This window comes from Odontesthes bonariensis, chromosome 9 (genome assembly GCF_027942865.1).
Source record: "Odontesthes bonariensis isolate fOdoBon6 chromosome 9, fOdoBon6.hap1, whole genome shotgun sequence".
Taxonomy (NCBI): Eukaryota; Metazoa; Chordata; class Actinopteri; order Atheriniformes; family Atherinopsidae; genus Odontesthes; species Odontesthes bonariensis.
In genome coordinates, this window is record NC_134514.1 from 4952502 (window position 1) to 4967095 (window position 14594).

The 14594-nt window shown below is 42.8% G+C and overlaps 2 protein-coding genes across 4 annotated transcripts; both read left to right on the forward strand.

The window, feature by feature from the left end:
* Positions 1-711: 711 nt before the first annotated feature.
* opa3 (outer mitochondrial membrane lipid metabolism regulator OPA3) lies at positions 712-2580 on the forward strand. Its single transcript, XM_075474305.1, has 2 exons — positions 712-878; positions 1645-2580. Exons 1-2 carry the CDS (start codon positions 737-739, stop codon positions 1974-1976), a joined length of 474 nt encoding a protein of 157 aa, XP_075330420.1. The 5' UTR covers positions 712-736; the 3' UTR covers positions 1977-2580.
* A 234-nt stretch (positions 2581-2814) lies between these two features.
* LOC142387993 (zinc finger MYM-type protein 1-like) lies at positions 2815-8110 on the forward strand. 3 transcript variants are annotated; one of them, XM_075472802.1, is made up of 7 exons: positions 2815-2884; positions 3467-3622; positions 3775-3988; positions 4099-4154; positions 4418-5939; positions 6468-6567; positions 7480-8110. In XM_075472802.1, the coding sequence occupies exons 2-7, from the start codon at positions 3514-3516 to the stop codon at positions 8005-8007; spliced, it is 2529 nt and encodes an 842-aa protein (XP_075328917.1). In that variant the 5' UTR covers positions 2815-2884; positions 3467-3513; the 3' UTR covers positions 8008-8110. The 3 variants fall into 3 exon arrangements, with proteins under 3 accessions (XP_075328917.1, XP_075328916.1, XP_075328918.1); XM_075472801.1 differs by having other exon boundaries at positions 2824-2884; positions 3391-3622; XM_075472803.1 differs by lacking the exons at positions 2815-2884; positions 3467-3622 and having other exon boundaries at positions 3965-3988; positions 4396-5939.
* The last annotated feature ends 6484 nt before the right edge of the window (positions 8111-14594 follow it).

A 14594-nucleotide genomic window follows, 5' to 3' on the forward strand; every position in this document is an offset into this window, starting at 1 on the left:
GACAAAGGTTTCCCACAACAGTCCCTTATTCGTGTGGTTATATCAGATACTGATTCTTGTTGAGGTCCTGTCATAGATCATAGGTTTCCAGCCAGCTTAGGCTTTCTCCCATGCCTTAAATACACTGACATTCCACCAGAATCCTTGATTTCGTTTATACTACAGTGAAAAAATAATTCAATTGTCTCTCACACATTTGCTTATAAACTGGATATCTCGGCCTTCTTATTCTTCTTTAGGGTTAAATGGCAGCTGGCATCATAGACGTTGTATGACTGCCATCTTCTGGAACAAGTTCTTCATCTACCGTTTTAATTTATTTTAAAAGTTTTGCATTTTTCAAGAATCCTATTAGCCATGATGTTCCTTTATAGTAAGACTTTTTAATACCCTATGATCTGATCCTGCCCAGCTTTGTTCCCAGCCCATTGTGGATTTTCAAACCTCGTCTTTTAGCCGCCATTTTTTTTACGTGTTGAAAGTCTGCAGTGTTAAAATGGAAGTGTATTAACATATTATTAAACAAAAAGGGCTTTTTATAAAATCAAAATCTTACATGGTCGTATCTTATGATATAGATAAGATGAAATCAGTCAGAGAATTATTGGTTCTATTCTCATCCAAAGACTAGGATTTGTAGACGTGTGCTGATTTGTCAATAACTCTGTCAATCATCGAACGTCATCACGTAAGCTTTGCGTGCTCCGCCCCACTATAGTGAAGTGTTTCCGTCAAGATGGTTGTCGGTGCCTTCCCTATTGCCAAGCTCCTCTACCTCGGCGTGAGGCAGATGGGAAAGCCTGTGGCGAACCGGATAAAAGCTGGCGCCCGGAGAAGCGAGTTCTTTAAGAATTACATCTGTCTGCCGCCGGCACAGCGTGAGTAACCGAGCTAACGGCCGCTACATGCTATGAGTTCACAGCCAGTCACCCCGACGTTCGACACAACTACGACAACCAATGAGATTGAACCTATAACGACTGACTATCCAATCATCTTTATAGCTCTTTCTGTTCGACCAATGGCAGCCAGGGCAAGCTTCAAGAGGGCGGGTCCAGTATGTCATTGAACAGTGTTGTGAGGACATGGCAGGACAGAAGCTTTCCAAACCTGTTTAAGTGTGACGTTTAGATTAGTAAAAATGTATGACGAGGCATTGTGATCTATTTTTAATACAAATTAGATGCTTTTCTGTTTAGTGCTTCCAAACGCTGCCAGAATGACAACTAATCGTACACCATCAACTTATACTATGCTGATTTGTCACAATGCTCCTCCCAGAAGAATTTCTCAGGCCAAGACCAAAGATCATCAACCATTGTGAAAACCTTTACATAAAAGACTGACATATCTTTAAGCTAGCCTTTGATTTTGAATGAAAAAGAAAGTGAACGAACCTGACAGAATACATAACCCTAAAACATGACCAATGACACCTTGACTTCATATTTGAAAATGTTGAAATTACAGTTAGTTGTACAATCACACAGCTAATCAAAATGTTATGTTAACACATACATCTCTAGGCATAAATGTATTCCCACATTCAGTATATTTACATCTTTTAACCCCTGCTCAGGTCATCTGATGCCTCAGTGCAAGTAGCAAAGCCTAACTGGCACGTTCTTTTGTTTATCCCCACAGTTTATCACTGGATTGAGATGAGAACAAAGATGCGGATCATGGGCTTTCGGGGGTCCACCATTAAGCCACTGAACGAAGAAGCGGCTGCAGAGCTCGGCGCTGAGTTGCTCGGAGAGGCGATCATCTTCTTCATTGGTGGCGGATGCATGGTGTTGGAGTACAGCAGGCAGGCCACCAACTCTCGCCGCAAGGAGGAGGAGCTGAATGAGACCATCACAAGCCTTCAGACTCAGATGGGAGAGTTAGCGCTAACAACTGAGACGCTCAGTGCTCAGCTGAGAGAAGTCAACAGGCTGCTGCTTTCCTTACCTGCCCCCACTGAAAAGAAGTGACTGAATTAGTTCAATGCTATGCAGCGTTGCATATCGTATGCCTGTGTGTGAAGGAGTGAAAGTGCACCAACAAACTACTGTCATATGTACAGCCTGATGGCTGCCTTGCTTCACTCTCTGTCCCCTGCTGTGGTTGGGTGGAGGAGGTGGGCATCAGTGCACTGTGTGATTTGGGGGCTATAATTTGCTCTTGTTTTGAGCAACTACCGTAGTTGTAAAATGGGATTGCTATGATATTCATAGTGAATTTCTATGGCTGACATTGCATGTTCATTACAAAGTTAATTGTACATAAAGATGTACAGCACAAGGCAATGGTGACTTTAAAGTTAATATATTTTGTAACAGCTCCAGCATATTACTTAATCTTTTTGGTAAGTACTTGATTTCAAGATTTATTGGCTTCACTTTCAAGTGACTATTGATTTATGAACTTCAAAAAACACAATCAGACTAAACAAACAATATCGTCATCATCATATGATTGTGTTATTTTTGAAAGGATCTACACCTACAGTTTAATGTACATTTCATGTTGGGAACACCAGTTCATGTAAACTGTAATGAGAGATGGTGTGAAATAAAATGATATGCTGTCTGTTAATCTGTGTCATCTTAAGTATCCTGATCATAAACCAATTAAACAACGTTAATCAGCTTAAACCAGCTGTACTTTAAAAATTTTGGTGTGTTCTAAACTCCTGATTAATATTGTATCTAGAAATTGTATACTGTATAAGTTAAAATGAAGAGTTTGATCCCCCCCAAAGCGCGGACACAACCAGTATTAGTCTCAGCGGAAGCTCAATGAACGCGCATGCGCAAAGGTTTTGTCAACATCCGGCGAATGAAGCTAGGAGGCGGTAGCGGTTCTTTCAGACTCACACGCGCAACTAGCGTAAAATGAGGTAGGCTTCAATTTGATTTTTTAATCATATTTAGCTTCATGACTTTATCACAAACCGGGTACAGAATGCATTGGCTGCAGGACCTGCATGAACAACCATAGTGGCGCGTTAAACATGCATATTCCCTGAGTTAAAGTCACTTTTTCTGCAAGAATTGGCATACTTTAGCAAATGCTAGGCTAACGAGGGTTAGCTAAATAAGGACTGCTTGAGGCGATAAACAACCGTAGAAATAATTCAGTATAAGTTTTGCGTTTTACATTTATAGTAGTATTGAAAAGGTTAAGCTGAACCATATGTTGTTGGGTTAATAGACCTGTGGCATTGTTCAGCTGATGGTGAAATAACTGCAGCGCTGCTAGTCTGCCCAAACAGTTACTATCTTGTTTGGTTGTGAGACCGTTGCATGCCTTGTTAACCATTGTTTCACCGCTGTATTCAAAGATTGGTATTACAAGATAGAGTAAGAACTAAAATTTCTGGATCTATTTTTTTTTTATGAGCAGAAGCAGCTGAGGACTGTGGTGGTGATGATGAAGATGATAATCCACCTCCAATAATAATAACCTCCATAATCCACAGAAGTCGAGCCCTTCGAAGCCAAAGAGAATTCAGACACGAGTCGTGACATGCCCGACTTTACAGCCGATGAGGATATTCAGGGATCAAACATGACGCCTGAAGAAGAGACCAAGCCGGAGGTGAAGGTTGAGGAGGAGAGCGTCGAGAACAGACAAGGTCATTACTGATGATGTAGTCACCATAATAACTCTGATGAGGACATATGGTTTGTTCACAGCAAAGATGTTTATTTTGTATGTTAAAGATGTGATTTGTCTCTATTTATGTGTGCTATAACCCATATATTCATACTCATTTTACCGATTTAGAAATCAAAGTGGAAGTCAAAATGGAAGAAGATGATTTTCCTGCTGGGGAAGGAGAGCAACACAGCCAGGAAACAGAACAACAGCCTGAGCAAGATGCTGCAGACCAGGCCGAGCAAGTCAAAGCGGAAGGTGACAAAGGTGGAAACCAGAGCCGCAAGAGACCGTACGAGGAGAGCCGGGGCTACAGCTACTACGAACACCGCGAGGAGAAGAGGTGAGCCGGCTTCCAACTGGTGTTCTGAATCAGCACAACCACTGTTACATTCAAAAGAACAATAGTGGCTGTATGGCTTGTTAACGTGATACTCTGTCAATGGTTCCCAGATCCCGAACTCCACAGCCTCCTGCTGAAGACGAGGAAGAGAACATAGATGATGCATGTAAGTTCAACCTCTTTCATGCTTGCTTTTTACCCAAGCCCCCGTTTCAGACCCTTGGTAATGAAAGCAGACATTCAGGCAGACAATTTTAAGTGGGTTTTGTAGCAGATTAGCCAATAGAATAATTATATTGTCAACCGTATGATACAGATTTATCCAATTAGCGCTGTCAAAATGATTCCACAAAGGGTGATAATTTTACTGCCTCAAGCCTAAACTAAGGCGGTTAAACTCTCAACAGGCGCCATTTTTCTACTTGACAGCAAGCAAAATGACAACCCCGATGAGACCGAGTCCTAACGCCGTCAGATCTCTCCTTCAAGACCCATTTGAGAAGAGAACTTTGATGGAGAAGCTTCGGGTAAAAGAGTTGGGCCCGGATCAACCTGACCTCGCTATCAAACAGCCAGCAAGCGAGAGGGGAAAGCAGTACGTGAGAGGCTTCTCTCGTAACTGGTACACCAGAAAGGCTTGGCTAGCCGGATGCAGCCATGCTAACGCCGTGTTTTGTTTTCCGTGTATGCTTTATAAAACGAATGGGACAGAACGCGCCTGGACGGTTACAGGAGTAAGGGATATGAAACATCTGTCTGAGAAAATAAAGAAACACGAGAACACCAGAGCACACATGGATAGCTCCGTGAAGCTGGCCATATTAGGACGGCAGAATATCGCCACACAGCTGGATGACGGTAACAGGCTGGCGGTGAGGAAGCACAACGAGGAGGTGACTAAAAACCGGCATGTTTTATCCAAAATAATCGACTGTGTGAAGTTTTGCGGTGCTTTTGAGTTGGCCCTGCGTGGACACGATGAGACGGACTCGTCAGAAAACCCCGGTATTTTTCAGGGTCTGGTAGATTTTGTTGCCTCCCTGGATAACTTGCTGGAGGAGCACCTGAAGACGGCGACCGTGTTTAAGGGGACGTCGAAGAAGGTCCAGAACGAGCTGCTCGACTGCATGCTGTCCGTGGTGAGGAGTTTCATTCAGGAAGAAGTGAGGAACGCCAATTTTGTCGCCTTTCAAGCAGACGAGACGACGGACATTTCCACCCACTGTCAGCTGGTGCTGGTGCTGCGCTACATTGATGCCAACAATGAAATACAGGAGCGGTTTATGGAGTTCATTAAAATCCAGAATGCATCCACCGACACCATCAGCTCGGTGCTCCTGGAGAGGCTACACACCATCCTCCCAGAGGGGCAGAAGGCCAAACTTATCGCCCAGGCTTACGACGGGGCCGCTGTAATGAGGGGGGCCACCGGCGATGTGCAGCGCAAAGTCATGGACGCGTACGAAAATGCTCATTACGTTCACTGCTACGCACATCCGCTGAACCTCATCATGCAGCAGGCAACATCCCACATGCCCAGGATTGGCACGTTCTTTTCCGACCTCGCTGGATTTTCCGCCTTCTTCTCCAGGTCACCGAAGCGAACGGCCGTTCTGGACCTGGTGGTTTCACACAGACTGCCCAGAGCCCCCAAGACGCGCTGGAACTTCCACAGCTGCGCGGTAAACACCGTGTACGAGCACAAGGACGACCTGCTGAAGTGTTTCCAGACCATCAGAGACTCCCGAAACTTTGATCATCACACCGTCAGAGAGGCTGGGGCCTTCGTGAGGATGCTGAAAGACGAGGATTTCTGTTTTTTTCTGGTACTGTTCCACAAAATCATGCCTCATGTGGACATGCTCTTCAACCAGCTGCAGAAGAGGAACATCGACCCCGTCTGGATTCAAACTCTTCTTCAGAGGTTCAAAGACGGCATGCTCAAGATCAGGTAAATAATTAGATTTAGTCTCAACTATACTAGATATAAGAAATCACTCAAGTCTGTAAAAGCCTTAATTTGTTGTGTCATCATTTTAGATTATTCTTATAGCGCACATCACATTTTATTTTTAGTTCTTTAAAGGAAACAAATAAGGTTTGAAACTGTCGATCGTTCGTATCAGATCTCCAACATTTGAACTTCTTGAAGAGAAAACTTTTGAATTTCATGATAAACTCAATGTCTTAGGCCAAGTGCGCCTTAGATTGAGATTATTTTGCCGCTTCAAACATATTTATATGGAGGTAAAGAAAGTGAGGCAAGTGAATATTATGTTGCCTTCACTGATACCCACCTCCAAAAACAACTAGCAGAGAGAACATCCCTGGTCTACAGTAAAAAGCCTTGGATTACTGCATCTGCTGACAAGACAAAAGAAAAAAATACAATAAAAATGGAAAAAATAAAAAATATTTATGGTGCATAAAAACATTAATCATGCAAAGTTAATGAGTGAAACTTTTTACTTTGGACCAGGATGTCCATCCCCTCTCTGTGTGAGGACAGGACAGCTGGACAGCCACAGAGGACGCAGAGGACGCTGGGACCAGGAGAACAACAGAGGCTGGCCACAGAAGTAAATCATATTTTCTTTTTGTTTAGAAACATAAAAAGTCAAACAAAAGCTGGACTTGGTGCACAAGATCTTACTCACCACAGCTAAATGTGGATGAATGATGCAGCCGACAGTCTGTAATTGATATTTCCATTAATTTAGTTTGTATTCTTGTTGTTTTTGACTGATCGATATTGAATATTTGGACCGGCAAAATAGAAATGTTACAGTTCTAACTTTATAAATAATAAAAGGCTGGGCGAGTTAACTCGTTATTATCGCGTTAACTTGTTAATTATTTAACGCCGATAAATATTTTATCGCGCATTAACGCAGGTTATATTATTGTAAAAGTCTGTTGAATGCATCACATTCACACAGTTACAGCAAACACCACGAAGCATGGAGTAACAAAATAAAGATAAACTAGCAGGTAACATCACCGCTACAGGTGCTCCTCGGTCTCTGTGTGAAGCTCACGGAGCTAACCGGCGCTACTTCCTGTTTCACTTCTTTCAACATAAAAGCACGCATTTCAAAATAAATTTAAAAAAAAAACTCCTGCATTTACAGCCAAGTTGAATTGTCTTCTCAGCGTAGTAGTTCCAGTCTAAAATATCACTTAAAGGCAAAACACACAACTGATAGCAGCAAGTCATTCAAGGAAACAGACAGTGGAGCGAGGCTTCTACATAAAAACTACAGAAAGATGCTGATGTTAAAAGTGTGTTTGCACAACAAATGTTATGGCACTTTCATTCATATGGCAGCACATTTAAAATAAAACTAAATGCTAAAAGCTACACACTACTTTTGGATTCATTTTTGGATTTTGCGTACAAATGTGATTAATCAGGGAAATCATGTGATTAATTAGATTAAACATTTTACATTTTACTCTGAAATAATAAAATGTTTTCATGTTTGCTTCAGGTGTGTGATACCATCCTGGTGCACGCTGAGGAGCGCTTTGCCTTCACTCAGTATCTTGTCGGTGCGACGCTGCTGCACGCAGAACTGTTTCCTCAGTATCGCGCGAGCTTTCCTGAGGTGGCGCTGGACACGACCGTGGAGGCTTATCCGATGCTGGACAAGGCCAAGCTCAAAACAGAACTGTCCCTCATCTACGAGAACAGTGAATTCAAAGCTTGTAGTGGAGCGGTGCCTCTGTACCAGTTCTTCATGGAGAACAACCTTCAGGGCATTTTCTCAGAGACCGTCAACCTTCTCCAGATCCTCATGACGACGCCCATGACGACGGCCGAGTCTGAGAGGTGCTTCTCCACTCTGAGGAGGATCAAGACCTTCCTGAGAAACTCCATGACGCAGGACCGTCTCAATGCTCTGGCGATGCTCTCCCTGGAGAAGAAGCTTGTCAGGGACATTCCTGACTTTAATAAAAGGGTCATTGAGAAGCTTGCCACGCAGAAGGAGAGGACGGCAGAATTCCTCTTCAGATGAACAGAGGAACATCACATAACCTTGACGTTTACATAGTTGATGTTCTGGTATTGGTCAGTGTTAAAGTGTTATTTCATGATGGAATAAAACTTTTGAATGGAAATATCTTACTTTACTTTTTTGCATTAAGTCATTTTAAACATTCAATCACTGGATGTGATTTAAAAAAAAAAATGTTACCAGCTACCACTGGTCAGCAAATGTCCCTGAATAGTTGTGTTTTCTGTGTGGTTGAGTGTGTCACTCTGAGAGCTTTTCCTTTCTGCCGACCAGCTGAAATTCGACAATTATTGTGTGCAGCTGGTCTCCAGTCAGACCAGCTAGACCTAGTTCTATCTGCTAAATAGTTTGAGCAGATCTCCTGGCGCACTCGGTGCGAAGTGTATCATTGTCAGGCATAGTGCTAACTCATCAAAATTACTAGTCCTAAACGTTAGTGAATTCATTTTGTTTCGAAAACGACCTGGCGTTGGGAAATGGTGTAGCTCGCCGCGTATGAAATCAAGCTGGCAAAACCTCAGCGTGAGTTGTTTTTTTTTTTCCCCAAGATGCACCTGTAGAGTCATTCATTGTTTGCGAGCCACGGTAGTGGGTGAAGGACAACAAAAAAAACCATCCTGCTCGTACTGAACGAGTTGGTGCTAATTCCCGGGTGGGTTTTGTCGGTTTGCAGCAGATTTTTGCTCTGACACGGTTCATTCAGTGCCTCCACGACGGTCGTCTGCAGGGCCGGCCCAAGCCTTTATGGGGCTTTAAGCAGAATTTCATTTGGGGCCCCCCTACCATCACCTCAGCTCCAGATGCCTCATTATTCCATAGGCTACACTGTTATGTGTGTAACGGACCCACAATCATTAGCATTATTTGTAATCATCTTACACTATACAGGTGTCATTCTTGTTTTTAACCTTAAAGGGATAGCAAACTCATAAATATGGTTTAATTAACTTCTACATAAAGAGTGATGTATAAGTATGGCTCATTAATTTAACTATTTGAAAGTAACATCAGCAGGCTGGAGACTGCATTTATAGTAAACACGTTAAATAGTTTAATTTCTTTCAGATGTGCAATGGTGTGCAAAATGTTCAAAATCCAAATACAAAATAGAATCAAATGACATTCACATTACCTTACAGAAAAATAAAGTTGTAATCAAAATTAAATACTTAAATAATAAATACAATACTTAAATAATTTTGCCCAACAGTGGCAGCAGCCAACAGGAGGCATAAATTAACCTAGTATTAGTATTTTCTGGTGTAATACAATTTCGTTTAAATTATTCAATGTTATTTTAATTTCATGTATTTACTTTTTTATCACAACGTCTCGGTGCTCTCTGGGGCCCCCTGGTGGCGTGGGGGCTTCCAGCCTTCCAGCTAGGTAAACATTCAAAGTAATCAGAGAAATGAGTTAATTTGCTTGGAAATCTTATGGAAAAATGGCTTATGTAGAATCTGCTACGGTCATGTAAATAGTAGATACATGTGAATACACAATTGTAATAAATGTGATTGTGTTGGTGAGTGGTGTGTTGTGCTCATATTATTTTATATTTTAAAATGTCTAGGTGCACTCCAGAGATTTTTGCAGAGACCCTCACCTGAAGAAAGCTCAGCTGATCTCCCAGGTTCACCTCTCTCTGAATCTTGTAAGTTTATTTATTATAGTTTTTGGTAGTAATAGCATTCGTTTTAGTAGTAGTGGGCTATACATAATAAAGCTATAATCATCTGTTGTAGGAGTATGTTAATACAGTCAAAATATGAACTCACACTTCCAGTCATTGTAAAACTATGACTTTCAACCTCATTCTCAATCATTGCATTCATTTCATTGAACTCCACGGATCTGGTTCTGTGCTTGAATACGGCTGCAGGGGAAGGGACATCTAGCATCACACCTAGCACACCTAGTACAGCAACCAATGAAACACAGACCAGGGACACAGAGCCTGCAGCAGGTAAGTCTGTTTAATAATCTGTATTTTACTTTACACTTAACCCTCTATGGTATGGTGTTGCCTTGAGGCAACATGGACTTTTTGACCTTGTAGGTGTCTATACCACCGTAAGAATCTCCTAACCCTAAATGCAGATTGGTGGTCACATGCTCTACAGGAAGAGATTTTGAATCCTCTTACAGCCCATGCGGCCACATTTCAGATCACCACATTTCCTCTCTCTGAAAGTGTTTTTCACCATTTTTCGTCATTCAAATCCCCTCCAAAAAATCTGAACTTCATTCACTGGTGAGTATAGAAGTATTTTCAATAATTTCAGGAAAACTATAAACATACATTATTTAGTAAATAACAAAAAAGTGTATGTTTCCCTGAGGCAACACTGTACCGTTACGGAATCATTTTTGACCCTGGTGGCTATAATGGTTCAAGTAAAAAGTGCATGAAATCTGTTAGAAAGAATGAAAGATGAGAGATGATTTAAATTAATTATATTAAATAACCCATGTATATATATTCAAAATGCATTTGTGTAATATTTGATTCACTTAAAATAAATGTTTTAATACAGGGAATGAATCCGAATGTCTTTTATGGGAAGGCAAAGACATACAAGGCACGGGTTGCTATGCCACCAGATGACAGTGAGGATGAGGATGGTGAGATAAATAGTGATACTGAGGAAGAGGTGGTGGTGGAATCCCTGCAGGGAGAGAGTGAGGATGAGAGTGAGGATGAAGATGAGGAGACTTCAGGAGTAGACAGTCCTCAGGAAGGCCAGCACGGGGATGGAGGTAGCATCGTAGATTGGTTCAGAGTAGGATAAAATAATTGGTTAATGACTTGACTATTTCATGATAAATATATAAATAAGCACTTAGATATTTAATATTACATATGAATTAACATTTTCCCTATTATGTTATTCACAGAGCCATATCAAAGACAAAAGAATTTGAATGGGAGAACCCGTAGAACGATCCTTCCAGTCCCACAATGGAAAGGCACACTACCCAAGGCTACATATGTGAAACACCCTGTCCAATACTTTCGAGGCCTTCTCTCAAGAAGCTGCATTCAGAACATGGTTGAGCAAACCAATCTGTACGCAATTCAGCTGGATCCAAATAAACCACCGAAAGTTACTGCGGCAGAAATGGAGCAGTTTTTTGGGATATGTTTTTACATGTCGATTTTTGGGCTACCAGGAACCAGAATGTACTGGAAGTCTGCTACAAGGGTGGACTGTGTGGCTGATACCATGTCCATGCACCGCTGGGAGGCCATCAAACGGTATCTGCACCTCTCTGACAATTCAAAACAGCCGCCTGTTGGAGACCCTGCATATGACAAGCTGTACAAGGTACGCCCGCTTCTTACATCCCTTTTGGAGAAGTTCAATGAGATTCCAATGGAGGAGCATTTGTGTGTGGATGAGCTGATAGTTCCTTCCAAAGGGAAGCATCCTATGAAGCAGTATAACCCGAAGAAACCTAAGCGCTGGGGGTACAAGGTCTTTGTACTCTCTGACAGCAATGGCCTCGTGTACAACTTCGAGATATACACAGGGAAAATCCCCCCGTGCGATGGCCTCCCTGACATTGGAGCAAGTGGCAACATTGTGCTGTCCTTGACCAGCATCGTCCCTGGCAACATGTCACACAAATTGTACTGTGACAACTGCTTCACCAGTGTGGATATTCAGGTAATCGAGGCGAAGCGCAAAATTCACTGTGTGGGCACAGTTAGAGCAAACCGTCTGCCAGGAATTAACTTCGCCACAGACAACGAATTGAAGAGGAGAGGCAGAGGAGCTTTTGAGGAGAGGGAGACCTTGGTCAATGGGGTCAGCCTTAGAGCAGTGAAGTGGTTTGACAACAGGCCAGTCACTCTCCTCTCATCATTTGCCTCAGCAAGCCCAACCACTGCTGTTGAAAGATGGGACAAGAAAAACAAGACCACAGTTGAGGTGAAATGTCCAAGCATCGTGACAACATACAATAAAGGAATGGGGGGAGTTGACCTTCTCGACTCCCTTATCGCCCTGTACCGCACAAAAATCAGATCCAGAAAGTGGTATCACAGGCTTGTGTTCCATATGCTGGATTTGACGGTTGTTGAGGCCTGGCTCCTTTACCGGAGGGACTGCAGAGACTGTGGTGTCCTCCTGAGAGATGTGTTGAGCTTGGCAGAATTCAAGGCAGAGGTGGCAAGTTGTCTGTGCATGGAGGGAAAGGGGAGACCATCACTAGAAGCACCAACAGAGAAGCAGAAAAAAATCGCCTGCAAATGCACAGCCTTGTGGCATCATCCGCTATGACCAGACAGGTCACTGGCCTGTTTGGGTGGAAAAGAGAGGGAGATGCAAATTCCCCAACTGCTCAGGCATTGTGAAAGTGCAGTGCTCAAAATGCCAAACTTACCTGTGCTTCAGTGCCGACAGGAATTGTTTCCTGAACTTTCACAAAGAGTGAAGAATTTGATGCGTTTCTATAGCCATTATGTTTTCTGTTCTTATGGAGTCTTTGTGCTTGTATGGACATGATTTGCCAATGTACTAATCAGTTTTTAATGTGTAGCACATTGTACATGATACAATTAAAAGTTTTGTAATGTTAAACATAGTGAATTTCTATGGCTGACATTGCATGTTCATTACAAAGTTAATTGTACATAAAGATGTACAGCACAAGGCAATGGTGACCTTAAAGTTAATATATTTTGTAACAGCTCCAGCACATTACTTAATCTTTTTGTGAAGTATGTTGTTAGCGGCAGTTCATGTAAACTGTAATGAGAGAAATAAAATGATATGCTGTCTTTTAATCAGTGTTATCTTAAGTATCCTGATCATAAACCAATTAAACAACAATCAGCATAAACTAGCTGTACTTTGGTGTGTCTAAGCTCAACAGAGCAGATTGCACCAGCACAGGAAATCCGACACAGAATAAACAAAATAAACTTCCGCCCCCTTTCAAAATAAAACTACGTAATTCATGTTTTTCATGTAATTCATATCACAACTTCACATCAACAGAAAATTAGAGGGTAGATGATCAGCTTTAACAGATTATTCCACGTTGCAGAAGCAAAGTAAGTTTCCTTTATACACACAGTTTATTATTTTACGCTCCCGATGGGAATTGACGCCGGGCAGAGGACGCAGCCGTTGACGCGGCGCTTACGTCCCCGGTGGAATCCCCCAGTTAAAGGCCAATTTATGGTCGGTGACGCAAGACGCAACGCAAGACGCAACGCAAGCCCTTGCGCGGTTGCAAGCATAGACATGATATACGTAGACGCCTCATTGACTGACGCTGCCTATTGGAGCTGACGTATCAGCGCGGCCGCCATCTTGGCTGGGTCTCCAATTCCTCCACATTGCATTTATTTCGACTGAGGACGGTGTATATCCCCAACTACAATGATCATAACTCCCCGAATATTTACCAGATTTTCACACGGTTTGCTTTGTTACAAACGACAGAGATTTAGTTATGATACAGGACTCGCATTTACTTGTGTAATGTTTTTATTTTTATTTTTCTCTTCTGTTCTAACAGTTTTCTATCGTTGTATTTTTAACTATGTTCTTCTTTCATTTTATGTCCTTTGTTCATTACTGTACACTATTTCTTTCATAACTACTGTTACTGTGATTTTGTGAAATGGCTCTTGTCATCTCCCGCCTGGACTACTGCAACTCGCTCCTTGCTGGCGCCCCGGCTTCTGCCATCAGACCTCTGGAGCTGGTTCAGAAAGCTGCTGCTCGTCTGGTGTTCAACCTCCCCAAGTTCTCCCACACCACTCCCCTTCTCCGCTCTCTACACTGGCTCCCTGTAGCTGCTCGCATCCAGTTTAAGACTCTGGTGCTGGCCTACAGGGCAGTGGAAGGAACAGCTCCTTCATACCTCCAGGCTGTGGTCAAGCCCTACACCCCCGCCCGACCACTTCGCTCTGCGGCCACCAGGCGCCTGGCTGCCCCGTCACTCAGGGGTCCCTGCGCACGATCGACACGGTCACGGCTTTTCTCTGTTCTGGCACCCCGATGGTGGAACGATCTCCCGACTGATATCAGGACAGCTGAGTCGCTGCCCATCTTTCGCCGCAGGCTGAAAACCCACCTCTTCAAGGAAAACTACCCTCCTCTGTCCTAGTTCCTTACGCACTTATTGTTTCCTCCACCACTGGCACCCTCTATATTTTCATTACCCCCTACCCGAACCAGGGTTTGCATCCCATTCCTGCTTTTCTTACCTCTTTTATTTCTACCCCTACCCGAACCAGGGTTTGCATCCCCACCCCGCTGTGACTGGTGTGCAGTTGGTGAGAGGCTGAGGTACCTGACTTATCGCACTTACTCTAGCACTAGTTATGCTTTTAGCTGTTTGGTATTGGAAGGAAATGCACTTATGATTTCTTGTGACCTGAAGTTCTTTTGCCTACCGATGTTGAACGCACTTATTGTAAGTCGCTTTGGTTAAAAGCGTCTGCAGAATGACCGTAATGTAATGTAATGTAATGTAATGTAATGTAATGTAATGTGAAAAAGTATGGGGTTTCACTTGACGTCACTTCCGTATTTTCTAAGCGCGCGAACCTAATAAGTGGTGGGCAA